At 39.7% G+C, this 27,865-nt stretch overlaps 1 protein-coding gene across 1 annotated transcript in view; it reads right to left on the reverse strand.

Moving 5' to 3' along the window:
• LOC126416782 (lysosomal-trafficking regulator) overlaps nucleotides 1-27,865 on the reverse strand; it is a 603,504-nt gene that overhangs the window by 62,503 nt on the left and 513,136 nt on the right. The window contains exons 44-46 of the mRNA XM_050084644.1: nucleotides 27,677-27,835; nucleotides 20,136-20,380; nucleotides 4,205-4,271 (exon numbers count right to left, since the gene is read on the reverse strand). Coding sequence (XP_049940601.1) covers nucleotides 4,205-4,271; nucleotides 20,136-20,380; nucleotides 27,677-27,835 — 471 coding nt within the window. The remainder of the gene's footprint in view (nucleotides 1-4,204; nucleotides 4,272-20,135; nucleotides 20,381-27,676; nucleotides 27,836-27,865) is intronic.

Below are 27,865 nucleotides of genomic sequence, written 5' to 3' on the forward strand. Positions count from 1 at the left end.
TCACGTCTGAAGAAAAAGTACACTTTATAAATAAGGACCCTTGCCTGTTTGTGTAACACCTGGCACTCTCTAGTTGCTTCAGCCATTATGAAAAAACTCACAGAGCATCCAGAATATCAGAGAAGCCATTCAGTCACAGGTTCACACGTATAAAACACGACAGAAAACTCAAATATGACAGAAGTTTACACAGTACAGGATGTGGAAACAGACCGAGTGTGGACTGGCTACCTGTGCAGCTGTCTACTCTTCATCTCTGGCCCAGATGCCATAAATTCTGCCACAGACTACAGTTGCCCTATAGTCTCTACTAACCATTGTTGTTACAACTGGCTCATAATCACTGACACCAGTTCCAATGTGGGTGTCCTCAAAGCGGTCAGGTTTATTTGTTGCGATTACATCTGATACATTTCCACCTTGAGTGGGGTTACAAACTACCTGTTCCCGGTAGCTCTCACCGACGGCATTTAGTTCGCAGGCTGTCTTTTCATGCCCACCACCTGTGAAACTTCATTTTCTCTATTCATAGTTGGGTGTTTAAAGTCTCCTGGGTTACACTCAGAGATGAGTCCGTTGGTCGACAGAAGGGCCTGATTATAAGTTTATGCCCTCCCTTTATAATGAGTCGTGTCCAAATAATATTGCTTGCAGCTTCAATTTCTATCTCGGTGGATCTGAGTTTCTTGTGTACTGCAACAAAACCACCACCTACATTTATAATTAGACTATACTCAATACACACTTAAATTTTCTCCAAAAATCTCTCTGCTATCCATTCTGGATCTTAATCAGCTTTCTGTACCTAGTACTACAGGAGATCCACTGTATTTTCTTTCTTTAAAATGTTTTTTAGCTACACTTCAATTTTAGGACTCTCGCACTCTTTACATGTTCTTCTAGCACTTACATATCTCTTACAGCTCTCATTTTCTAAACTGAATGGAAAATCATCAAATTTTTTAAAAAAATCATAATGTACACCATACATACGAGGTGCATTCAAGTTCTAAGGCCTCCGAGCCTCCAATTTTTTCTCTGCGGACTGGAAAGAGATAGAAACATGCGCGTTGTTTTAAAATGAGGCCGCGTTCATTGTCAATACATCCCAGAGATGGCAGCACTGTACGGCAGATGGAATTTTACCGCCAGCAGCGAGAATGAGAACCGTTTTAAATACTTAAAATGGCGACGTTTTCCTTACTTGAACAGCGTGCAATCATTCGTTTTCTGAATTTGCGTGGTATGAAACCAATTGAAATTCATCGACAGTTGAAGGAGACATGTGGTGATGGAGTTACGGATGTGTCGAAAGTGCGTTCATGGGTGCGACAGCTTAATGAAGGCAGAACATCGTGTGACAATAAACCGAAACAACCTCGGGCTCGCACAAGCCGGTCTGACAACATGATCAAAAAAGTGGAGAGAATTGTTTTGGGGGATCGCCGAATGACTGTTGAACAGATTGCCTCCAGAGTTGGCATTTCTGTGCGTTCTGTGCACACAATCCTGCATGACAACCTGAAAATGCGAAAAGTGTCATCCAGGTGGGTGCCACGAATGCTGAAGGATGACCACATGGCTGCCCGTGTGGCATGTTGCCAAGCAATGTTGACGCGCAACGACAGCATGAATGGGACTTTCTTTTCGTCGGTTGTGACAATGCATGAGACATGGATGCCATTTTGCAATCCAGAAACAAAGCGCCAGTCAGCTCAATGGAAGCACACAGATTCACCACCACCAAAAAAATTTCGGGTAACCGCCAGTGCTGAAAAAATGATGATGTCCATGTTCTGGGACAGTGAGGGTGTAATCCTTACCCATTGCGTTCCAAAGGGCACTACGGTAACAGGTGCATCCTACGAAAATGTTTTGAAGAACAAATTCCTTCCTGCACTGCAACAAAAACGTCCGGGAAGGGCTGCGCGTGTGCTGTTTCACCAAGACAACGCACCCGCACATCGAGCTAACGTTACGCAACAGTTTCTTCGGGATAACAACTTTGAAGTGATTCCTCATGCTCCCTACTCACCTGATCTGGCTCCTAGTGACTTTTGGCTTTTTCCAACAATGAAAGACACTCTCCGTGGCCGCACATTCACCAGCCGTGCTGCTATTGCCTCAGCGATTTTCCAGTGGTCAAAACAGACTCTTAAAGAAGCCTTCACCGCTGCCATGGAATCGTGGCGTCAGCGTTGTGAAAAATGTGTACGTCTGCAGGGTGATTACGTCGAGAAGTAACGCCAGTTTCATCGATTTCGGGTGAGAAGTTAATTAGAAAAAAAATCGGAGGCCTTAGAACTTGAATGCACCTTGTATAGTCAGCTACCTGTGTAGCAGCCAATGATGCGCACTGCGCACCTGACTCATTTGGGGGGACACTACAGTTCTCAACCTATGATGCAAGTCCAGGTAATCGCAGCCTACCTTGTTTACAGAACCTTTGAAGCCTCAAGCTGAAACCCTCTACTCGACTCAAAACCAAGGGGACCATAATCCAAGAACAATGTTACACATTGTGAGCTTTCAAGAAAGTCCATGAGCAAAACTGATCTTCTCAACCTTCTCTTTCAGTCACTGGAATGATCCAAGTATGACCTTGGAGCCCAGATGACAATCATTATTTGTTACAGCGTGTGCACAATCAATAACTGGTGGCACTTAGTTCCTCAAGGGCTGCCAGGACAGCCTCTTCGACTTGTTGAATGAGGCCAACAGGCATACACACTGAGTGCACCTGGTGTTCCTTCCCTTCTCTTGCTGCCATTTCCCTTAAGGATACATTTTAACTGCTGTAGATTAATACACCCCTTACCCTTTTGCATTTGCCTCCTTTTGAACGGGACACATGTATGGACAGTAAAAGAAATAGGAGAGTGAAAGTGGCCTACATTTCTCAGAACTGAGGTTTCGATGTGTCTGAGAAGCTTATGATCTGTCAGTCACCATTCTTGAATTACAAAAATTAGACACAGACTTTTAACATGAAATCCATTGAAAAACTTAGGATTACTCATCAAAAATGGACAGGTGTGGGGTCGTAATTACTGAGAGAGGCAGGAAAACAACAACTGGGTCAAGGATTAGAAGGGGGTGGAAGGCATAACTGTAGCCATAATTAAAATTAAATGGAGATGTAGCTAGGTGAATGGGCATTAGGTGGACCAAAGAAGTACTTCGCTGTTTTTCAAAGAGACAAGTAAAGACACAGATAACAGCCTAATGGGAGCTGGGTGTGTGAATGAACATGCAGTGCAGGGGAACACATGAACTTCAGAATATGGCTCTGTGCTCTAGTGTGAAGACTGCCAAAATGTTGGTTTTAAATTGCCAATGGCAGATTAATGTCAGGACCTACTATACAGTAAAATGTTTAAAATTATTTTATGCTTTGTCAGTAAAAAAACTTTCAGGGCAGACGTTTTATTTAGCAGCACAGACAGCCCACAGATACTGAGACCATAGCCACAATTAATAAAGAGATGACAGCCACATACCGAGTGAGAAGCTTCATGTTGACATTAGTCTGTTTTCAGGTTCACAGCATGTTGCCACATTCTCACAAGGTTATCAATTACTGTACACAATGTGGGGTACTTTGCTGGATCTGACAGCACAGCACAGCACTGTTTCTCTAGAGACTGGAGCTGGGTTCCACCCGATAATGTCACAGTACAATTTTATGAGGCCATTCCGATGGTGACTTTCTACTTGTCTATGAAGATTGGTCAGTGGAAGTGAAATTAAGTAGCAGTTGTTCATCTTGCATGGTTTGTGGGAAAATGATCTGATTACAACAGTGTACTTAAGTCTTCTCAGGATCTTGGTGCAAACTAATCTGGACATACGTAGGATGTTTAAGAATATCACAGCATAAAGAGTGCATAGACTTCCTTAGCAGCCCTCAGACAAATCCCCAATGAAATGTTCATCACCTGACTAAAAAGATGCCTTTAGGGGAGAAAGCATTCCTACAGTTAGAAAATGGTCATGGAATACAAGAAACTACTATGCAATACAAAGCCAAAGGCAAATATAAGTAGCAATTGCAGATGGGCATTCAACTACTTTGTAATTTATGATATATCAGTCTACATATGGCAATTACATTATTATGCTATGTCAATTTAACTAAAACGCTTTTTTTAATAACTTATGATATGACATTAAATCAGAACTGAACATTTATCTGAACACGTACATTATAATTACTAATGTAATGCTGCTCATTTTTCTTTTCTTGAACTGCCATCGGTTTTCGGAAATCCCTGAAACAGAGATATTTAAAATCAGAATTACGTCAGACAAATTCAATAACACATCTGTCATGTAAACAATATAAGGATGCTACCAACACATAAATATAAAAAGCATTTCCTGCAACCAGACAACAGAGCTGACTGTTAATAGCTTTTGGTGACACGAGTTGTTTACCTTGGGGTGACAGAAAAAAAGGATGAGAAGAAATTAGAGTAATTACAGATCTAGTAGCAAAGACAGCATAATCTTAATGAAACATAGTTCTGAATGAAACTTTGAAAATATGCCTGACAATGGTTTACTCAGTGTTGATGACTGTTTTAGCTGCAATAAAATAGTGACACACTAGAGCTTTTCTATTTGAGTCCAAACAAATCACTATAACACAGCTGTGTGCATTAACAGCAGCACAACTCTTATCATCTTAGGCACTTAGATTATCTCGGTAGGTGCTGTTGTCTTGCTAAGAGGATGGCATACTTTTAACATCTTTGAGACTCATTACCAAGAGTTGAGGCCTACTGTCAGTGGCTGTGTGCAGTTTTTTACTATTTTTGCATATAAAATGGCCAAAAGCACAACAGAGTAACAGTATTCAACTAACTCAAATATTAACAGAATGTCATGGTGATGAAATTTTATCCATTACCAGACACAACACAGACAATTTTAAATGAATGAGACCCTGCTAATTTTAATGTAAGTACTCATGAATTCTTGCATCCCTTTTTGGCAGAACACTTTTTCATTCTCTCTCTATTTCTACTCTATCATTATAGAAAATTAACAAAAAATTTTAACACAGAGTGTGCATTTTTCACAAATGTGAAATTCAGAACACAGACAGATGAAATAAGTTTTCAGCAGAAATACAGTGCAGCCAAAACATCGACTGCAGTAGGAAGTACAATGTGAAAAGTATGGCTCAGCACAGCATACTGCACTGTGCAACATCTCAGCAGGCAGGTGTCACTACCACTGCTGCACACATGGTTGCCAACGTTAACACGACATGAATGTAATTACTCCAGTTGAATATAATGGCTAAGTGAACCAGAGGTGATCATGTCATGTGCCACATGGCATGCTGTAACATTGCCCCATGTACTAGGACCATACAATAATGCTGAATGCATTCTTCTCAAACACACACACACACACACACACACACACACACACACACACACACACACACACACAGAGAGAGAGAGAGAGAGAGAGAGAGAGAGAGAGAGAGAGAGAGAGAGAGAGAGACATCCATCATGGTGAAGTGCACAAAACCAAGACACATCCCTAATGATGATGTGGTGTCACTCTTGTTGCACGTATCATTGTGTGCACCACTGACGACATGCCTCTCTTCAGTTATTAAGGAATTTGCAACAATGGAGGCTATATTGACAGTCCACTGTGCTCTAGATGTCCTCACACTGTCCATGTACAAAAGATAGGTCCTAACTATTTAGTTTTCTATTCTTTATTTTCTCTTAGTACATTTTACTTAGATTTCTTCTATTTTCTTCACTAATAGAACTGTAGTTCTTCAAAACACACACACACACACACACACAAACTGCAGTCTCAGGCAACTGAAGCTTCAGTCGTGTGTGAGAGTTGCGTTTGCATTTGCGGAACCGCATATATCCTAAAGGCTGGTTTCTGCATACTTTAGATGTAGGTTCTCATACAAATTTAAGACATTTTCCTAAGTATTAAGTGAAGAATTTAGGTTCTTTTCGTTACACATATATACAGTAGTGTATATCTACTCAGGGAATTAAAGATTTTAAGTTCAATCTTTCGTTTCTTTTCAGAATGCATAAAGTCCACATCACCCATACACAATTATAGGCCTAATTTTTTAATGTTACTCTAAGGGCATTACGTTGCTATATTAACAGTATACACATTAATTAGTGTTCCACATAACTTTAGTGACACTTGTGGCCTGTAGTTAATACAACATTACTGTTACTGTCTATATAAACTTTGTAAAAAGATAGTTTGCAATCATGAACGAGAAGTGTTTGACTGTCATATGAAAGTTAGTTCTGGTGTTTTATGCAGCTGTTATGACAGAGGTTTAAACTGGGGGGAGGGGGGGGGGGGGGGGAGTGTAGTATGTTCAAGGATAGGAAAATTGCTGAACAGGAAGATTAGAGCCCTTAAGGCAGAACTGTATAGTGCTCAGGAGGAACTGATAAAAGTTAAGGGGGGAGAAAGGTGAAGACAGGTGGGAAGTGGTAGCAAAGAATTTGCCTTGCTACCTCAGTTAACTAAGGGAGAAGCTCAGGTAGATGTAAGTGTTGTTAATACTCAACAGGTTTTCACCAGGAAAGCAACTGTTTCAAAAAAAGTAGAATTTAGGAGGGAAGTTCTGTTGTTAGATGGTAGCCACGGAAAAGGTCAGCCAGATTTTGCAGGAAAAATTAGGTGACAGGTACCAGGTCACAAGTTTTTTCAGGCCCAGTTCAAAGATTTTTCAAGCCCAGTGCATATCTCAGCCAAGTGATACAAAATGTAAGATCATTGTGCAAAGCTTTTACAAAGCAGGATCATGATGTTATAGTGGGTGGAGCAGGGAACAGTATTGATAGGGATCAGGTGAACAATATTGAGTGTGAGCTTGTAAAAATAGCAACTACAATGAACCATACAAATGTTGGCTTGGTTCCTGCTTTCATGTGATATGATTGGCCCCAACTGAACAGTTCTGTCAGGGGGGTCAATATGGAGTTAGATCATCTGGTTCAGACGGCTACTTTTTCAGGTATAGGTTTGATTCCTGTTGACGCTATTGGTAGGTGGGACTTCACAAGGCATGGTCTCAATAGGAAAGGGAAGGGTAGATTGACTGGGATGATAGCAAAATAACTAGGGAGAGGAGGGGTGGCAGCCCACTGAAACTCATGCGAGTACCACTTTTTTAGGCTAAGATCAGTATCCAATGATTCAACATTGAACGAAATTAAGCTTGCTGAGAAGCTCAAAAAGGAAGGTATTAGAGATGTTAAAATATCAAAGATTCTCACGAAAGCACAATGAAAAATAATGTTAGTATACTGCATCAGAATATCTGGGAATTACAAAGCAGAGCAGATGAGCTTCTTGTTTGTTTAGAAGATTTAGAAACTGAGGGTGGAATAGATGTACAAGAGAACAGCATCTCAGTGTTACGTCTTCCTAGTCCGGGAATGAGTCATCAGTCCTGCACACCCTGACTGATGACTGATTCTCACCCTGGCGGTGATCTTCTTAGAACTTCTTTTGCTGCTACGCTCTTCATTACCTTTCTGCTTGTTGCCTGTCACTGGAGCTTCGAAATTACGCTGGGTTGCAGGATCCTTACAAGGCTTCGTTCAAAGGATGTGGACCGTATCTCTGATCTTTCATCGTCTTGTGTCAGGGTCGAAATCTTCAACTTCATAAGTAACATCAGACAACTGTCTTACAACCTTATAAGGTCCAAAGTAACACCTGAGGAGCTTCTCAGAGAGACCAACCTTCTGAACAGGAGTGAAGATCCAGACGAGGTCACCATGCTGGTAGACAACAGGGCAGTGGCTCACGTCACACCTTCAATGATCATTTTCTTGAGCCTGCAGCATGTGGAGTCGAGCTAACTGCTGAGCTTCCTCAGCTCTGGTTAACACCTAGCCAATGTAGTCATCATCCACATCATCAGGATGTAACGGAAACACAGTGTCCATCATCATAGTCACCTCACACCCATGCACCAGGAAAAATGGCATAAATCATGTGGTGTCTTATTTGGCGATGTTGTACGCAAACATCATGAAAGGTAACAACTCATCTCAGTTGCTCTGCTCAACATTGATGAACATTGATAGCATGTTGGCCAAGGTCTTATTAAGGTGTTCAATAAACCTGTTAGTTTACAGATGGCCGGCAGTCGTCATGTGATGAGTAATGTTGAACCGACGGTTTCTCTCTGTCACAAGATTCGATTGAAAAACTTTCCCTCGATCAATCTGTTTTCTATACAATGTCTTCCACTAAGAATTTGGATACCTCGGATGCTTCGGCTGTTTTCATGGCTTTTGTAATGGCCTAGCATGTCAGATGTTCTGTGCAAACAATAATTCATCTATTGCCACTAGCAGATGTTGGAAATTGTCCGAGGAGGTCAATCCCAACACGCTGGAAAGGTGTTTCAGCAGGTGGAATTGGTATGAGTCGGTCAGATGGTTTCTGAGGAACTGCCTTTCTCCGCTGGCACTCTCGACAGTTCAACACATAATGACGAACACTCCTAAATTAAACTGGCCAGAAAAATCTCTTGTGGATCCTATCGTATGTCTTAATAAATCCTAGATGCCGGCCTCAGATGTGTAATGGAATTTCTGTAGAAAATCTAAGCACTTATGTTTAGGAATCACTGGTAGCCACCTCTTTCCAAACGGATCAAAGTTTTGCTTGCAAAGTAATCCATTAACTAACTTAAATTGTCCTTTCACATCCTCTGACCGATGTAAGGCAAGCATAATTTGAGATATCTTGGCGTCCTTCTTCTGCTCAGCAGAGAGATCCTGGAGTCCAGTCTTGATGGTCTTGCACACGGTTTCTTGAGACAGTTGGCATCTTTGTGTTTTCTTCCACTTTAGTACACTATGGCAATGTCATACTCTTGAAGACATAGTGCCCACCTAGCGAGACCTGTCAATCAACAAAGTGAATGATGGTCTGTAACAACTGTGAATGGCCTTCCATAGAGATAATGTCGAAAGGCCCAGATCACAGCAAGACATTCTCTTTCTGTAGTTGAGTAGTTTCTCTCAGCTTTTGTACGTGTCCTAGTAGCATAGGCTATAACCTTCTCTTTTCCATCTGAAATTTGCACCAGAACAGCACCGGTCCCATACCCACTGGCATCCGTGTGTAGTTCTCTAGGTGCTCTCTCATCATAAAGACCAAGTACAGGGTCAGTCGTCAGAGCTTTTCACAGCACATCAAAAGAATCTTGTTGAGCACCACCACAGATAAATTTAACATCAGATTTAAACAATTCTTGGAGTGACCTGGCTTTGATACAAAAGTATTTGACAAAACAACGGTAATAACAACATAATCTGAGGAAGCTTCTCACATCTCTGATACTTTTAGGAACAGGAAATTCTGTTATAGAACTCACCTTCGTTTGACACAAGGTGTCCAAGTATTTTGATTTCTTTTGCTCCAAAGAGACACTTTCTTGGATTAAGTTTCAGTCCGTCTTGTTGGAGACACTTACAAATGGCTCTCAGTCTTTTTATATGTTCATCAAATGTCTCTGACAACACTATAATGTCATCTAAATAACAAAGGTACATTGTCCACTTCAGGTGCCTTAGAAGATTATCCATCATCCATTCAAAAGTTGCTGGTGCATTACACAAACCAAACAGCTTTACCGTAAGCTCATACAGGCCCTCAGGGGCCTCAGGGGCCTCATCTACTTCGATTTGCCAGTATCCTGAGTACACGTCCATGGTTGAGAAAAACTTAGCCCTCTTCAGACAATTTAGTGTATCGTCAATTTGTGAAGAGGGTAAACATCCTTTTTAGTTATCTTATTAAGCTTCCTGTAATCTCACAAAAGCTCCAACTGCCATCCTTCTTCCTGACGAGGAACACTGGTGATGACCATGGGCTCTGCAAAGGCTGAATGATGTCATTCTTCATCATTTTCTCTACCTTGTTGCAAATTATTCGACTTTATGCTCTCTGGCTTATTGGGTGATGGTCTCCAGTGCTAATCCAGTGCTTCGCCGTTGATTTGTCTAATTTGCTCTTCACCTGTGGAATGAAGCATTCAGAGAACTCTTTAAGAATGGAAATCAGCTTCTTCTGTTATTCCTTAGTGAGATCTGGTGATAGTCGAGCTAGAAGATCTTGTCTCGTAGTGGTAGTGCTAATTTCGCCCACAGACTTGGCATGGGAAGTTTCTAAGATGCTCAGCTGTTCTTCAATTAACGACTCAGTGTTTGCTATGCACATGCATCTTGGAAGGATCTGCAGTTCTCGGCGACAGTTAACTATCAATAATTCACGGCATCTGTTCTTAAACTAGACGACAGAGGCTAAGATGACACAGCTATTCTTCAGTGGTACACTTCTCTTACATTACACTACAAGATCCATGGGTTGATGCATGGCATGACATGTGATAGTTACCTTTCTAGCGCTGACTGCAGGAATGATCACTTCATCCAGCATACATAGTCTCCACACACTCGGATGCGCATCTTCTTGTACACAGTATCTCATCTCGTCTAGCATAATCTTCGAGCATCCACAATCTATAATTCCCTGAGAAACATTCAAAAAGTCCCATCCAAGAATGACATCATGACTACACTCTTGTAAGATGATGAATTCTAAGGACTGTGTATGGCCACTTATACCCACACGAATGGTACATCTTCCTGTAGGTTTTACATATTTCCCATTAGACACCTTCACAGCAGAGATGTTTCATTGTTGACGGATATGGTTTTCTGCAACTGGCGACAGTACTTCACCAAAATGACTGAATATGATGCTCCAGAGTCCACAAGAGCTTGGGCTGGTTGGCCATCCATGAGGATATCGACGTAGTTTCCTACCATTTTTGTAGTGATTGATGGCGGAGGACTTTTCTCTTCGGCGGCCTCACCTCCAAGGAAGGTCGTACCCTTTAGTTTTCCAGGTTGCAGCGACAAGGTGATCGGCTGGAGCTTCTAAACGGCAATGGAGACCTTGATCAGTGTGTTGGGGAGCATCCTCTCCAGCAGCTAGCTTGCGACAATGGTGACCTACGTCGTCCTGCACCCTCATATTCTTGTTCATCTTCGTCGTCCCAGAGTTGGCGTCGGCTAAGATCGGTCTGCTGTCTCCTGGTGTGGGCGTCATCAAATATCTGCCGCCTTTCTTGACAATAGAGCACCACATGTCCTGGTCATCCACAGTGGAAACATACTGGTTGGTTATCCTGGGCCCTCCAGACGTCAGTCTTCCTAGGTGCCCAAACAGGTTCCTCATGCGGCATTGTAGGAATGTAACCCCGCCTAAGTCTCTACTTTTTCACCGTTTTAAAGGCAACTGAAGGATGAGAGATTGGGTTCAATGTCTGTTCCACTTCCTCCCTTATGACCTCTTGAAGCATCTCAGTTTTTTGCTCGCCGAACAATCCAAGTACCTTCTGAACTTCCTCTCTCACTATCTGTCGAAGAACACTTGTGAAATTAGTTGCTTCCTCCATCAAAGACATCGATACGATGTTTGGAATCTGTTCAAACTTCTTGCATGTAATTCTTTTTTGGATGCATTGTTTTGATATACTGGCACCATTTTATGAAGTTGTCTGCTGACGAAACCTCCTTCAAGAGTAGGGCTTGATACATGTCCTGAACAACACCCTTCACGAGATGTGCAACCTTATCTTCCTCCTTCATTCTAGGATCCACTATTTTACACAGCTCCAAGATGTCTTGAATGTAGGATGCTGCTGTTTCTCCTGCACGCTGTTCCCTGCACTTTAATTTATCTTCAGCCTTGCACTTCTGTTATTGTGTGCTGCCAAAATACTTGCAAGTTTCCACCTGGAATACTTCCCACTTTTTTAACTTCTCCTCGTTGTTTTCATACCACTGCTTGGCAGTGCCCTCCAAGAAGAAAAATATGTTAGCCAAACACACGGTGTCATCCCATTTGTTAAATTTGGTTATACCCTCATATACCTATAGCCACTTGTTTGGATCTTGGCCATTGTCACCAGAGAACCCGGAAGGATGTCTCATGTGGTGGCACACAGTTGCTGTCATTGTAACGTCTTCTTCTTCTTCTTCTGTCTCTGATAGATTGCAATCTGTTGAACATGGCTCGAACTTGGGTTTCTCGCCACGTATATGGCAGCTCTGTCATGGCCTGATGGGAGCCACTGTGTCATCAATAATGTGCGCTATCACAAGTTCCAATACCCGACACTTCCACCAGAATAATGTCATGTAGAAGAAGGTGTAGCTAGATGAATGATGAACACTAACTTCACTTAACGAAGGTTTATTCAGCACGTGCACATACAAGAGCGCGGAGCGAACTGCCTCTGGCCAGAACACATACAGTATATATAAAGCTACATAACATTTCAGTACAATGATTCTTGACATTTGTGGATACTCATAGAATGTACTCTAAACGAATATAGAAATTAAAACTGTACAGTCCAGGTGAGTTTTGAACTCATAACCCTCCATACAACAGTTTAGTATCATAACCACGACACCACGGAGCTACTCATCTTCTTCTGTGACAATACAATTAATTATATTTCAAAATTTTCAATGTTAAAATTACATTTGCAGTTACTACCACCACCACTACGACTGCTCCTACTACTACTATTATTAATTAACAAATTTCCAAATAATCAAGAGAAGGCATGATACAAATGAACTACTTCGTTACAACTATTTTTACATTCTCAAACAATGGAAAACCCAGGATGGAATAACAACAATAAAATGAAAACGATAGATCGCTAGTCACCATACAGTGGAGAAGCTGAGTCGCAGACAGGCACAACAAAAAGACTGCTAAACAAGTAAGCTTTTGGCCAAAAGGCCTGCTTCTGAATCAGGCAAAAAACAAACACGCCCGCACGCGTGTGGGCACGTACATATGCACGCGCGCCTTCGCACCCGCGCTCGGGCGCATACGTACGCACGCGTTTGCACACGCACCAGGCACATGCGCACGCACACTCTCACGCCCACACACACACACACACACACACACACACACACACACACACACACACACACACACACACACACACACACACACTAACATTTACACAGATACAACTCGTACACACATGATCACTATGTGATTGCCAAAACATGACCTCTATCTGACTGCTGAGGCCAGAATGGTCAGTCTGGCCTCAGTAGCCAGAGACAGTGGCCATGGATGTATGAGTTGCATTTTGTGTGTGTGTGTGTGTGTGTGTGTGTGTGTGTGTGTGTTCTAATTCAAAAGATATATTTTGGTGGAAAGCTTACTTGTTTAGCAACTATTTTGTAGTGCCTGTCTGTGACTCAACATCTCCATTATATGGCGAGTAGCAATCTATCCGTTTCATATACTGTCATTATGTTTACATTTTTATATAATATCTTTGGAGTCATTCTTGGTGTGAAGAAGGCAACTGGGAGTCAGAAACATTTTGGGGAGAGTCATAATATTACTGCAAAGGCGGTATGTTGTGGCAGAAATGGTAAGTTTGACCTCATGACTACTGGATATACTGTAAGAGGAAATGTCTAGAAAGTGTTTATAAAATGTGGAATTTTGAACTCAAAGGCTGCAGGATTTCACTGAAATGACACACATTAAGAGATCCAACACCTAGAAACAAAGTTTCAGATAGGGATTTCAACCTCTTAGACTAACAGTCTTCAATGGATGACACAGAGATGTTAAGTAAAATACAATGATATTTTAATAGCGGCAATTTATAATTTGTAGACTTTTTAACCATTTCATTTTCTTTATTTTTAAAGTTCAGCACGATGTAACACACTGAGAAATAGATAAGAAACATGAGGTTTGTTAACTAAAATTAATTGTAAAAAATCAAAATATTTAACTTCGTTAAAAAAGAGAGCACACTTTTCAAAGAAGCTGTATTAATAAAGTTATGCCAATGTTAGACAAAAGTCAAACTTCATGAACCGTTCTGAAAAAAATCTTATCTTGTTCCATTTACCAAAACAGAAGCTGTAAATAAAGAAATTCAGAATGCAACTGGACTTGTTGTAGCTACTTGTTGCTGGACAATGCGACTCCACTCCCTGCTGACAACGGTTTGTGAATTACCGTCGCTGTCATGTCGCACAATGCTGGGCATAATACATTGTAAGAGAAAAAAGACACACCATGAAGGAATTATCCAAGTGGAATGGAGTGACGTACATGTGCAAACAAACAAATAACTACAATTTTAGAAAAATTGAGTGACTGATTCAATAGAAAGATCTTCACAAATTGGGCAAGTCAATAAATCAATGGTCCACCTCTAGCACTTATGCTAGCAGTTATTCAGCTTAGTATTGATTTACAAAGTTGTTACAGGTCCCCCTGTGGGATACTGTACTAAATTCTGTCCAACTGGTATGTTAGATCATAAAATTTTTGAGCTGGTTGGATGGCCCTGCCCATTATGCTCCAAACATTCTCAATTGGTGAGAGATCCAATGAGGGTCCTGCTATGAAATGAAATGACACCCCAGATCACTACTACTTGTAGTCAGACCATATGGCAGGTGACAATCAGGTCTTCACTGGCCATAAAGCTTCATCTCAAACCGGGACTCATCTGTCTTCAATCCCACTTCAAAATGTCATGCTAATACCTCCCTCAGAGAAGAGTGAGGGAGGCATAGGAAAAGGTTAAAAAAGGAAGGGCAGCTCACACAGATCTGTGGATTACAAACGCTATCCTCCATCCCTTCCCTCGTTTGGTGGTCTTTTGACTTATAGAGCTCTCTCTCATCTTGGAGTGTCTGTTGCCTGCCCTTCCTTTTTAACCTCTCCAATACCTCCCTAAGTTGTCTATGAGGAAGGAACTGACAGTCCTGAAAGCAAAGATAGTGTTGAGTATTACTGAAGGTATTCTAACTCCTCATGTACGTAAGTACCAGCAAGCAATTCCATCTCATAATTTTAAAGAGAAATCTGAACTGGCAGGTACTTGAAGACAGATGAAAACTATCTACATCTACATCTATACTCTGCACACCACTGTCAAGTGCATGGCAGAGGATATGTCCCATTGTGCCAGTTAGTAGTGTTTTTTCCTGTTCCAGTCATGTATGGGGTGTGGGAAGAATGACTTGAGTGAATGCCTTTGTGCGTGCAGTAATTATTCTAATCTTATCCTCACAATTCTTCTGTCAGTGATACGTAGGGTGTTATAGTATATTCCTAGAGTAATAATTTAAAGCTGGTGCTTGAAACTTAGTTAAGAGACTTTCTCCGGATAGTTTACGTCTGTCTGTAAGAGTCTTCAAGTTTAGTTCCTTCATTGTCTCTGTGACACTCTCCCATGGATTAAACAAACCTGTGACCATTCATGTTGCCCTTCTCTGTATACAATCAATATCTCCTATTAGTCTTGTTTGGTACCGGTCCCACACTCTTGAGCAAAATTCTAGAAATGGTTGTACGAGTGATATGTAAGCCACCTCCTTTGTAGAATGACTGCACTTTCCTAGTGTTCTACCAATAAACTTAAGTCTACCACCTGCTTTACCCATGACTGAACCTATGTGATCATTCCATTTCATATCCCTACAAATTGTTACACCCAGGTACTTCAAACAATGGAAAATCCAGGATGGAATGTAGCAATACGAGAGAAGGAAAGTTGCTACTCACCATATAGCAGAGATGCTGAGCCACGATAGGCACAATAAATTGTGTGAATCTTTTTATTGTGCCTGTCATGGCTCAGCATCTCCGCTTATGTGGTGAGTAGCAACTTTCCTTCTCTCGTATTGTTACACCCAGGTATTTGTATGAGTTAGCCAATTCTAACAGTGACCCACTGATATTATAGTCATAGGATACTACATTTTTTGTTTTATGAAGGGCAAAATTTTACAGTTCCGAACATTTAGAGCAAGTTGCCAATCTCTGCACCACAATGAAATCTTATCAAGATCGAACTGAATATTTACGCAGCTTCTTTCAGATAGTTATTTATTATAGGTAACTGCATCATCCACAAAAAATCTTGATTTTACTATTAATATTGTCTGCAAGGTCATTAATATACAATATGAACAGCAAGGGTCCCCACACACTTCCCTGGGGCACATCTAAAGTTACTTCTACATCTGATAATGACTCTCCATCCATAACATACTGTGACCTTCCTACCAAAAAGTTCTCAATCCAGTCTTTAATTTCTCTTGGTACTCCATGTGATCATACTTTCGACTACAAGAGTAAGTGAGGTATTGAGTCAAATGCTTTTCGGAAATCAAAATATATTGCATATATCTGGATGCATTGGTCCAAAGCTTGCAGTATGTCATGTGAGAAAAGTGCGAGTTGGTTTTCACATGATTGATGTTTTTGAAATCCATGGGCTGGTTAGCACTGAGAATGTCATTCTGTTCAAGATACCTCATTATTGTTTGATCTCAAAGTATGTTCTAAGATTCTACAACTAATTGAAGTCAAGGATACTGGATGGTAGTTTATAACTTTTACTACCCTTTTGTAGACAGGTGTGACTTGTGATTTTTTCCAAGAACTGGGCATGGTTTTTGGGTCAAGGGATCTATGATAGTTTATAGTTAGAAGAGGGGCTAACTCAGCTGCAAATTCAGTATGGAATCTGACAAGTATTCCATCAGGGCCTGGGGTTTGTTCGATTTTAATGATTTCAACTGTTTCTCAACACCACTGATACTAATACTTATTTCGTTCATCTTTTCATCAGTATAACGATTAAATTGGGGCAGTTTTCCTGGGTTTTCTTTTTAAAGGAATGTTTTAAAACAGAAGCAAGCATTTCAGTTTTTGCTCTGCTACCCTCAATTTGTGTTTCTGTCTCATTCACTATGGACTTGATACTAACTTTGGTGCCACTAACAGCCTTTACATACAACGAATTTCTTTGGGTTTTTTACAAGTTCACTAGACAATATTCTGCTATGGTAGTCACTGAAGACATCATGCATTGCCTGCTTGACAACCAAATGTGTTTCATTCAGCATCTCTCTGTCTATAGTCCTATGCTTTGTTTTACATCTATTATATTTCTTTAGAAGTTTCTTTACACTGGCTGCATACCATGGATGGTCCCTCCCATTATGAACTGTTCTACGGGGTACACATCTATCCACAGCATGCTCAACTATTCTTTTAAACTTGAGCCATAGTTCCTCTACAAACTCCTGCCCTATGCTGAAAGTTTCAAGTTTCTCACTGAGATATGGCACTACTGATTTTTTATCTAGTTTACTGAAAATATATACTTTTCTGCTTGTTTTAGTTGTCCTTTATACTTTGGTAATCATTGTTTCAACAGACGTGTCATGGACACCAATACCAGTTTCGATGTAGACATCTTCAAAGGGATCAGGTCTATTTGTTGCCATTATATCCAATATGTTTCCATCATGAGTTGGTTTCCTAACTATCTGTTCGAGGTAGTTTTCAGAGAAGGCATTTAGTAAAGTTTCACAGAAGGTTTTATCATGCCCACCACTAATGAAACTGTAATTTTCCCAATTGAGTGTTGGATGATTAAAGTCTCCACCAACAATTACAGTATGACTGAGCAACTTACGTACAACTGAACTGAGGTTTTATCTAAAGTTTTCAGTTACATCAGAGCATGAATCTGGTGGGTGGTAGAAGGATCCAATAATCATTTTATGCCCACCCCTGATACCAAGTCCTGCCCAAGTAATCTCACATGCAGTTTCAATTGCTACCTTCGTGGATTCGAGTTTCTTGTCTAGCGCGACAAATACACCACCTCCATTTCCCATTTGGTATCCTTTTGATACACACTTAAATTCTCCCCCAAAATCTCACTGCTATCAATTTCAGGTTTCAAACAGCTTTCTGTGCCCAGTATTATGTGAGTTTCACTGCTTTTCATGAGAGCTTCAAACTCTGACACTTTTCTGTGAATGCTTCAGCAAAAGTCCAGCATTTCCACAAACAGTATTAAATGAGGAACATAGGAATATTCTATGGCCCCCTATGCTTTACTCTCAGGAACTGCAAAGCCACATCTGGGCTGATTATGGTGCACACAGAGATATTTGACCAATGGCATTCCCCACACTCCATACACAAAGTGAATATGAAGAAACTCCAACAAATAGTACAGTGGGAAGTATCATCCGCCATCCACTACACAGTAGTTTACAGAGTACAGGTGTTTGCTTCCAAACACAGTAGAACGAGGACACTGAGGAGTGCTGCTGTCATCATGTTCACTTGATCTATGAAGTCAATGTCCAGTCTACTACACGTAGAATCACTCAGAAGATGATAACTTCTTCATCATACATATGATCAACTGTTACCTTTGTAATGGTGCACTCACTGCATTTGTTCCAAATGAAAATCTAAACTGGAATGTTGGAAGGGGATTTGAATCCTGCCCCTCTCAAATACAAAGTCCACTGTTTTCAACAATGTTCAACTTACTTAAGTGTTTTCAACACCAATGTAATTCTTAACTGCAGCTGCCAATCACGGGCAGATGTGGTCGGAGTATATAACATTATCTGTCTTAAAGTAGCAAAGAACTGAGGACACCACACAATACAAACTTCAGAATCTAGTTCTACATTTGCTGATCGTCCGAAGGTTTGATAATACAGGGTGTACATAAAGCTGCGAACACTTCAAATTATTTATTGCACAAGAAGTAACCATTGTACAGATGTCATACATATTGCATTTTGAAGAGAAACTCTAAAAGTTTTTTTATAAGCATTTGGTATGCAAACCATGAGTGACCCAGCAGACGTCAATATGGTAATCGAATTCTTGCCATACCCGTCCCAGGATGGCGTCGTCGACTGTGGCAGTCACTTCCCGTATTCTCTCCCGGAGCTCTGCTACATCATGTGGTAGAGGCAGTACGTACACCAGAGCTTTAATGTGTCACCACAGAAAAAAGTCACATGGAGTGAGATCTGGTGATTGGGAAGGCCATTTCATTTCATGAAACAGCTGTCCCCTTCTGTAGCACGGCCAATCCATCGATGCGGCAGCTCCATGTTCAGGTACCCTTGAATTTCACAATGAAAATGGGTTGGAGCCCCTCCTGCTGAAAGATGAATGGAGAGTCTGATTGCATTTGAGTCATCAGCCATTGCTGCAACGTGTCCAAGTAGGAATATCCAGTGACAGTACTCTCGGCGAAGAAGAATGGCCCGTACAGTTTTCAATGTGACAAGGCACAAAAAACATTTACCTTTGGGGAACCACACTCAAATTCAATGCATTCATGTGGATGCTTTGTACTTCAGATTCAATAATTACGCCTGTTCACTTTCCCATTAGTGTGAAAAGTGGCTTCGCCACTAAAAATTAAGTAATTAACAGTGGCATCCCCATGCTCATTCAATTGTTGCAACTACGAACAAAATTCAAAACTCTTGACTTTGTCGTTGACATTTAGCTTCTGCACTAGCTCTAATTTGAATGGTTTCATAGACAGCTTCTGTCACAGGACTTTCCACACTGTCACTGAAGCCATTTTGAGTTCATAGGATGCACGACGCATCGATTTCTTTGGACTCCTTATGAAAGTCTCTCGTATGCACTTCAAATTCACTTCACTCACACTGGGATGCTTGCTTCTCTTTGCTGGGCACAAACAACCTGTCTTAACGAATTTGCTGTGCCAGTGGTAAACGGCCTTCCTTGTTGGTGGCTTCTTACAGTACTTGGTTATAAACACCTGTTGAACAGCTGTAGCACACTTGTTTTTGTCAAACTCCAACATACAGAAAGCTTGCTCTATACCTGAATTCACCATGTTTGCAACTAGCACTGACTATCGGCAAATTACCAAACTACGATGTGATGGTAGTTAGTTAGTTATGTGTTCCACTGATCAATAGCACATAAAAACTCTTATGATGTGGAATGTGTGTAAAAAAAAAAAACTTTCAGGGGTTTCTCTTCAAAATGACATATGTATGATATCTGTACAATGTTGGTTCTTGCGCAATAAATAATTGAAGGGGTTCCCAGATTTTACTTACACCCTGTAATTAAAATAGTACTGATAGAGACAGCACTCTAGTTATGCTGTTTGTATTATCCTATATATACATCTAAAAACATACCTGTAGGAACGAGGACTTTTCAGGTCGAGAACATTGCTCGTGTAATCAGCAAGAACAAATGGCATCACAGGGTACTGCATTAGGTCATTGTAGGAACGCCCAGCCATTTTGTTCAGCTGTGACAAATACTCCCAGTTTGTAAGTAGACCCTCCCTCCACAGATGAACTGCATCACTCAAGCTGTCTGCCGCTAGACGATTTGGCAGTCTGCACTGGGCGAGCTCATTTGCAAATGCGTCACGCTCCTGTAACAGAATGTGACACTTGAACACACAACTTCATCACAAAGTTTGATGTTTTTACTTCACAGCGACATACATGCTTTTAACACACACAACAAAAGGTGGCTTGAATGTAAGATTTTTTAAATTATGAATTTCTCTGTAATGCTGAAGAGATAATTATGGGTCAGAGAAAATAAGAATAAACAAGAGTAATGAAGAAAACTTGCCCAGGCTCTTGAATGATGTGAGACATGACAGTGAAAGATGAAAAATAACAATGAAAGGCTCGCAACAGATGAAATGTGAATGACAATAAAAAATTAAAACTAGAAAAGTTAGAAATTTAAGAGGTCAGAGACAATGAAAGGAACAGACTGAAAATAGAGGGAGAGATGAACAAAACAGATTGTTTCAACAAAGATTACAAGTCAATCATCAGCTGCAAAAAGAAAACCTTTATTTGGTTCACTTTATCAGTTTCAACAGTTTAAACTGTCATGAAATTTTAAACTGTTGAAACAGGTTTTCTTGTGTAGCTGATGACTGACTCTTAATCTATGTTGAAATATTCTACATATGCTGAATTACAGCTATGAACAAAATCATAAAACAGATTGTAACAGAGTAATGGAGGAAAAACAAAGCGAGGGGTTGTGTGTGTGTGTGTGTGTGTGTGTGTGTGTGTGTGTGTGTTGCAATGTAACAGATCAGGATGAATTATTTTAAGATTATCATACACATTTTTTAGTAAACAAGCAGATTCACATTGTATTCTGTACATAAAAGCTACTTATTGCAACTTTTATTGTCCTCTCGCTGTGACTATTCACTTATTATGTTTTATGCAAGTATAATTTATACCATTATTACATAAATTTATGGAAGTTTAGTTAAAGTGGAATAATGTAAACAACATAATCACCACTGCTTGATTAACTATTGTTTTTACAACCTGGCATCATGCTTTGCACACAGTGAAAATTAAGTTACAATTTGTATGGTAATCTATGAATGAAGTTGCTTTTCCAATAATCATGTATCACTCCCAGCCCCGTAACTATCACTGAGGTGCTGATCTATTTAATAAGTGCAACTGTAATAAAAAATTTTTTTACAGCAATTTATGATGTTTTGTAGACAATGTACACAAATCTTTGATGTATAATCAAAGTCTTTTCTAGTTCTTGTGTAGTGATACATACCACTCCAAAGAAGTGACGCATATCCCACCTTTTTACCAAAGAATGATAGTCGTAAATGAAAATGCATAATACTCATAAATGAAAACTATAAAACAATGTGTCATAAGTAAGAGCACAGATATTGTGAGACACTGTTATTTTTGTTTGCATCTGATGAGTCATGCTGAGGGACAATGTGCATCCTTAAGATATGACAGCACTGTAGCATTGAATGTTAATAGTGACAAGAAGTCTTATTATAATTTGTATGACAACTTCTGCTTGAAGAATCAACAGATGGTTTAGGAATTCAAGATGGATTTCTTGCATTATTTAAGATTATAGCTGCAGTATAGCTTATGTCAACATCTGCAGAAGGGTAGTTGGATATGAGTCAGATATAATGATACAAGATGTCACAGTCAAGAAAATAAAAGGTAGAAGAAATAATATGTCCAATGGACTACCACATTTGTGGAAAACCCTAGTGTGGGATGCAGCTTCACCTATTGATGGAAATGTAATCGTCACTCAAAATATGTAAGAAATCATATTGACAAAGGAAGAAGCATTGGACAAAAATTGCTAAGAATGGTTACTGAATCAAAATATTTGAGAAGAATAAACTATTTTACTCAAATAATTATTGTGAAATTGTGCAACTGCCCTTGGCAATTGGATAAAAAACTGACTAAAGAAGGAAGTGTTCAAAACCAAGGAAAATAATAAACCCAAGAAATATAATGAGAGTCTTGAGGCCCCGATAGAATTATTAGAAACATTTGTTTAGAATCAGGGACAAATTAAAATAAATAACTCACAAAATTTAAACTGGAAAGAGGATTTTTAGAGAATTTTCAAAACCATTATCAAAGTGTTGGGACGACACAAAAAAGCAAATTTTGTTCCGAGCTATACACAAGGGGATCCTGACAACTGGGAAACATCTCATTTGGAAGGATTCACTTTGTGGACTGAGTTCCAAGAAATTTTTTTAAAAAAGTATTGGTCATCCAGCTCACAAAAAAGTTGGCTCTTCAGTTATTAGATTCTCATTATTCAAGATGTATATTACAAGGAAAAAAGTCTGTGGATATTCCAGTTTAAAGAACACTTTTTCCTGGGTGGAAATACACTATACCCCGTGTGAAAGCATGTTTCACCTACGTTAAGTGACAATATAATTCCCCTTTTAGCTGTAAAACTTGTCAACCCATTGAATGGTAAAAGTTTTACAAGCAGCAAGAAACTTCCTTGCACATCAGGAAAGAAAACTCACCAAAAAACAATACGTTTTGAAAAGATATTTAATGCACAGCAACATGCACACTGCATGTTTTTATATTACAAAAGTATAAATAGGAATTCCACCTTTTACAGCACAATAGCTTCCAAAACAATGAAATCGAGATTGCCCTGCATGATATGCTTTTGTCAGCCTGTCGTAGCTCATGTCATGTGACCTCACCAGCTAATGATAGCAGATATTCAGAGTATACGTCACGTGATGTAGCCAGCCAATAGCAATATCACTCTTAAGTAGCACAAGCACACAAATATGAAAAGTTGATGATTAAATTAATATACATTCAGTATAGCTACAACAAAAGTTAAGCTTTCACATATAATATTGGTTGTCAAACAGTTTTTTGCTTTTTTCAACCAAGTGTGTCATTAGGCAGGATCCCAAGAACACAGCTTAAATTGCAGCAGCTAAATATTTCTGACAAGCACGATTATAACTTTCACTGGTGTGCACCAAAAATTTTGTAATCGCCTAGCTGAATACATGTCCTGTCTAGTGTTTTGACATTCCCACAGAAAATCCAATTATGTGTGAAATTACTCAAGAGTTAACCTCACACTTTGGATAATTATACTTTTTGCCATCACTGTTGCATAAATTGTAATCTATGAAAGATCTAAAGTAAGTATGAAAAACTAACCTTGAGGACTGGTCTTCTTTAGCAAGTGTTACCATCTAAGATATATCAAACACAAATGTGCCGGGTCTTCTGGGCCCAAAATTTTTCTATGTGGCTAGTCCTCTGAGTGTTAAGTTTTGAATGAGAATCAAATGCTCTGTGATTTAAGAAATTCTCTGCGCATTCACACACATAAAATAATTCATCATGCAGGAAAGGAAATTTACTTTGAAAGAAATGCTTCTCAAACAACCCATCACAATATTTTCCAGTGATCAGTTAGAAATGAGGGGCCCAGTGGGAAAGGGGCACATGGCACCTGCACAATGATTTTGGAACAGGAAGACAGCTGATGCCATCTAGTATCACAGGTGAGAACTTCTAGCACAGTGGCATGTGCTCATTCCTTTAAAGACAGCACATTATATCTGCTATTATTCAGGACTGGCATATTCCCCGTGGAAAAGAGGCCCATGCCAACAGTATCTCTGTGTCTCATGAGTCGATTTGTCTCATTGGTTGACCGGTTTCAGAAAGCCAATCAGAAAGCATTTTTCAAATGTTGTTCATGTGTTTCCAAGATGGTGGCAATAGGTGTTGCTATTAATGTTACTCACGAAGAAAATGCACCAGTACATGTAAAGAAGAAGAATTCGTAAAGGAATGAGTGGAAAGATAATGAAAGGAAGAGGTTAAAAAGCAAATGGAAAAGAAGATAATATATATATGATTGTGCCAGAGAAAGTGTTTCATAGTGCCAGTGATCCATGCTGCAAAACTAGTTTCTGCAAATAATCAACACTGAACGAAGAACAGAAGGAGGAAATATTTGTTGAGTTTTATTGGTTGGGAGATTACAATAAGCAAAATGCTTATTTATTTGGATTAGTGTGGCCTAATAAGTGCAAAAAAGTGTATTCGAAGAACAGGAAGGATCCAACAGTAAGCCAGAGGACTGTTTCTTTCAGGTATTCTGTTGTGACACTCCAGTTACTGAAGTTGGAATGTGTATTACTGCACTTTTAGCTGTTCAGCCATTTCTGTTAAATGTTTGAGGACTGTCCATAGCAATGAAGAATGTGATGCCGAGTCATGAATCTATAACACATGTATCTGTACATACACCTAGAGAGGATAGAAGAGGCAAGCATTCTAATAGACCTCATTCCATTGACAACGAGAGAAGAAATAAGGTTAGAAATCACATTGAAATATTTCCAAGGGACACATCACATTATAGTAGAATGCAGAATCTTACATAATCTCTGTTCACTCGATTGCTGGAATGTATCACTTGTACTGTGAAGATCTTAAAAATACAGACGAAGTCCCAGTGAAACACATGTGTACGAAACCATTTCCACCACAGAATAATATATTGGTTTTAAATTGCCATCATGTGATACATGTCGTACTTGTGATTCTGCTAAGGCACATAATAACACCGAATCCACAGACATCAAACTACACCTTGAGAAAGCTGAAGCTGCATGTAGTGCTCTGAAAAGTGACTCAAATTAGTCAAAACAGGATGGTAGGGATGCACTCGTTTGTACATGGACTGACAACAAGCACTGCCAACACCATATATTTCGACGGAAACAGTATTTTATGAGACAACTTTGGACATATAATTTCTGTATTCACCATTGTAGTGATGAGAAGGCAGTGATGTGTGTTGGTCCGAGAAGGTTGCATCTAGAGGGGCCAAAGAAGTAGCTAGCTGTGTTTTAAAAGGCTTTAGACATGGTGAAGGAAGAATGTCATTGAAGGCTCATCGTTTATTGTGATTCGTGTGTTGGGCACCATAAAAACTATATTATCCTAGGTCTGTAGTTGTACCTCCAAGATAAAAAGAGTTTTGATGTTGATGCGCACAAATTTCTCCTCCCTGGTCACATGTTCCTGCCATGTGACAGGGTTTTTGGAGTTATTGAGAAGCTGACAAGAAAGACACAGGCTGTGTACACTCCAGCAAAATGGGCTGAACTTATAAGAAAGAGCAAGCAAAAGAACCCATTCATTGTGGTTGAAATGAAGAAAGATAACTCTGTGTCTTTGTTGTCTATAATGAACAGTATCGTCAAGCGTAATTTTACTGTTGACAGAAAGCCTGCAGACATCAGAAACTCAATGCTGTTTAGATTAGTGAGCGGTGAATATTCTGCATATGTCAAATATTCTGCATACGTCAAATATTCACCCAATCAAAGTGAGAAACCAGAGAGAGAGAGAGAGAGAGAGAGTTTACAGAAGTTTCATGGACGATTTATGAAGCTTGCAGGCTGCCATTTAGTTCCTAAGTATCCAAATGGACATCAAATTAAGGCAGCAAAGTTCAAGGACCTACAAAGTTTACTGCAATTTGTGCCTCCAATATATTCAAGTTTTTATCAGTCACTGATAAGTGATGGTAGTGACGATACAATGGAACAGGAAAACATTGATGGGGAGTTTGATTATTAATGACATGCTATGTAATGTGTCTACATGTCATGGATTTCATTTTCTGTACTTTAAATTGTAATAAAGTGGCCTAATATTTAATAGTATTTGCAAAACACCATCTAATAAATTTAATAACCATTAGTATCACAGCAGGAGTTCACATTACTATACAAAATCATATTCCCTTAATTCCCATTTCCTGACACAGCATAATCTGTTGGCATGTGCCCCTTTTCCACCGCACCCTTCAAATGTAAACAGTTGGGATGTCATGCTCATCGAAAGCAATTTATTAGTATGAAGTATTGCAAGGGCTTTGTCCTAAAGGCTTTGACACATTTTGCTGTCTGCGGAAACTTGTGTGTGCAATGTGTATTGATGTTATAAATGGGCACATTTTCTTTGTAACTAAAGTTTTATTTTGGTGTTATTCTCTCATTTATGTTTTATTTCTGCAGTATTATTCTGAAAAAGCAGGCTAAAGTGAAATTCTTTGTTAGCATATCAGTTCTTAGCAGTCAAAATTACAAAAATTAACTGAAAAAACTAACAGAATGAAAAATTCCCAGAATTCTGAAAAGTTTCTGAAATTCTAAAAAATTCCTGCATTTTTCCCAGATTTCCCAGCTGCCCTGGGGAGTATACACCCTGTTGTTATAATCACATGTGCAGGTAGTTATAAGAAGTACATAGAATGGCATTTAACAAGATCAAAATGTAAGTGATCTCACAGAGGAAAGTCATCTGGTGATTCTATCTTATCAAGTGCAGAAAAAGGTTTGGTATTGTGGTTGGAAAAATGTAAATGAACTATTAATTTCTGTATATGGGGTGATCCAAAAGTTCTTTTCAAAGGCCATACAGTCTAGAATCAGTATACCAATCACGGTGAGCAATAAAGCAATGATCCCACTGACAGACCAGGCTGAAGACACCTGTTTGGTAAAAAACCACTCCCTGCTGCACATCCTCATCCGACAGGAACCATCGACACTTCGTGGCCTTTTTTAAGGGACCAAATGCATGATAATTGCATGGGGAGGGATCAAGACTATAGGACAGATGCCTGATCATCTCCCACTTAAGTTGGTGTAACTTCTGCATTATACGTTAAATGCGAACATTTTTAGGTTAGGCTTTACCATGACTGTTACTGACATTAAATGAAACAACAAGTTTACTGTTACCAGTCACCGTTTTATTTTTTCCCATGACGCGTTTCGAAGGTTTAAACCTCCATCATTGGGTGGATTTACATTAGTTAGTATTACATATGTGTGCATGTTGTGTTACGGCTTTGGAGGAACTTGTGGCACTGCCTAGTGGAGAAACAAGACACTATTTCAGAATATGGTTTTGGATAACTTTTGACAAAAAATTAAACTGATATCTAATGGTAAACTTTAAGAAGTAAACTAGAGTACCTCCAGTGGATTTGCAATATGGGAACATGCATTATCACAAAGCAGAAGCACCCTTCATCTACATGGTTTTCAACAGACATGCTGTCCCATACACATTATTCATTCTCTGATGGATTTCTCCTGGTATTTGTAAAGAACAACAAATATGAATGACACAATAATCCCTTGCCTACATCTACATGCTTACATACCTACATTGGAAATGTGCTATGTTACACTGAGTGAGGAGAGTTTATGAGTACATAGCAGGGCATAGTTATCACACATACAAAGCAATATTTGGTGTGGCAAAAGCAGGGAAACCTGGTAGCTACCAAGATAGCAAGAGTGCACACTAACCTTGGAAGACTGAAAAGCAACAAGATATGTTCTTCCATTCAAAAGGAAAATCTCCAATGCTCTCTCTTGTAGCTGGTATCTCCGGTTGTGAATTTCACACACGTCTTCGAAGTTCCACGCTGTCGAAGAGAGATCAACTTCATCGGGTGATAGCTGCCACTGGAATACAAGAAAAGTTTGAGTTAGTCC

The sequence above is a fragment of the Schistocerca serialis genome, chromosome 8, assembly GCF_023864345.2.
Source record: "Schistocerca serialis cubense isolate TAMUIC-IGC-003099 chromosome 8, iqSchSeri2.2, whole genome shotgun sequence".
NCBI classification, from domain to species: domain Eukaryota; kingdom Metazoa; phylum Arthropoda; class Insecta; order Orthoptera; family Acrididae; genus Schistocerca; species Schistocerca serialis.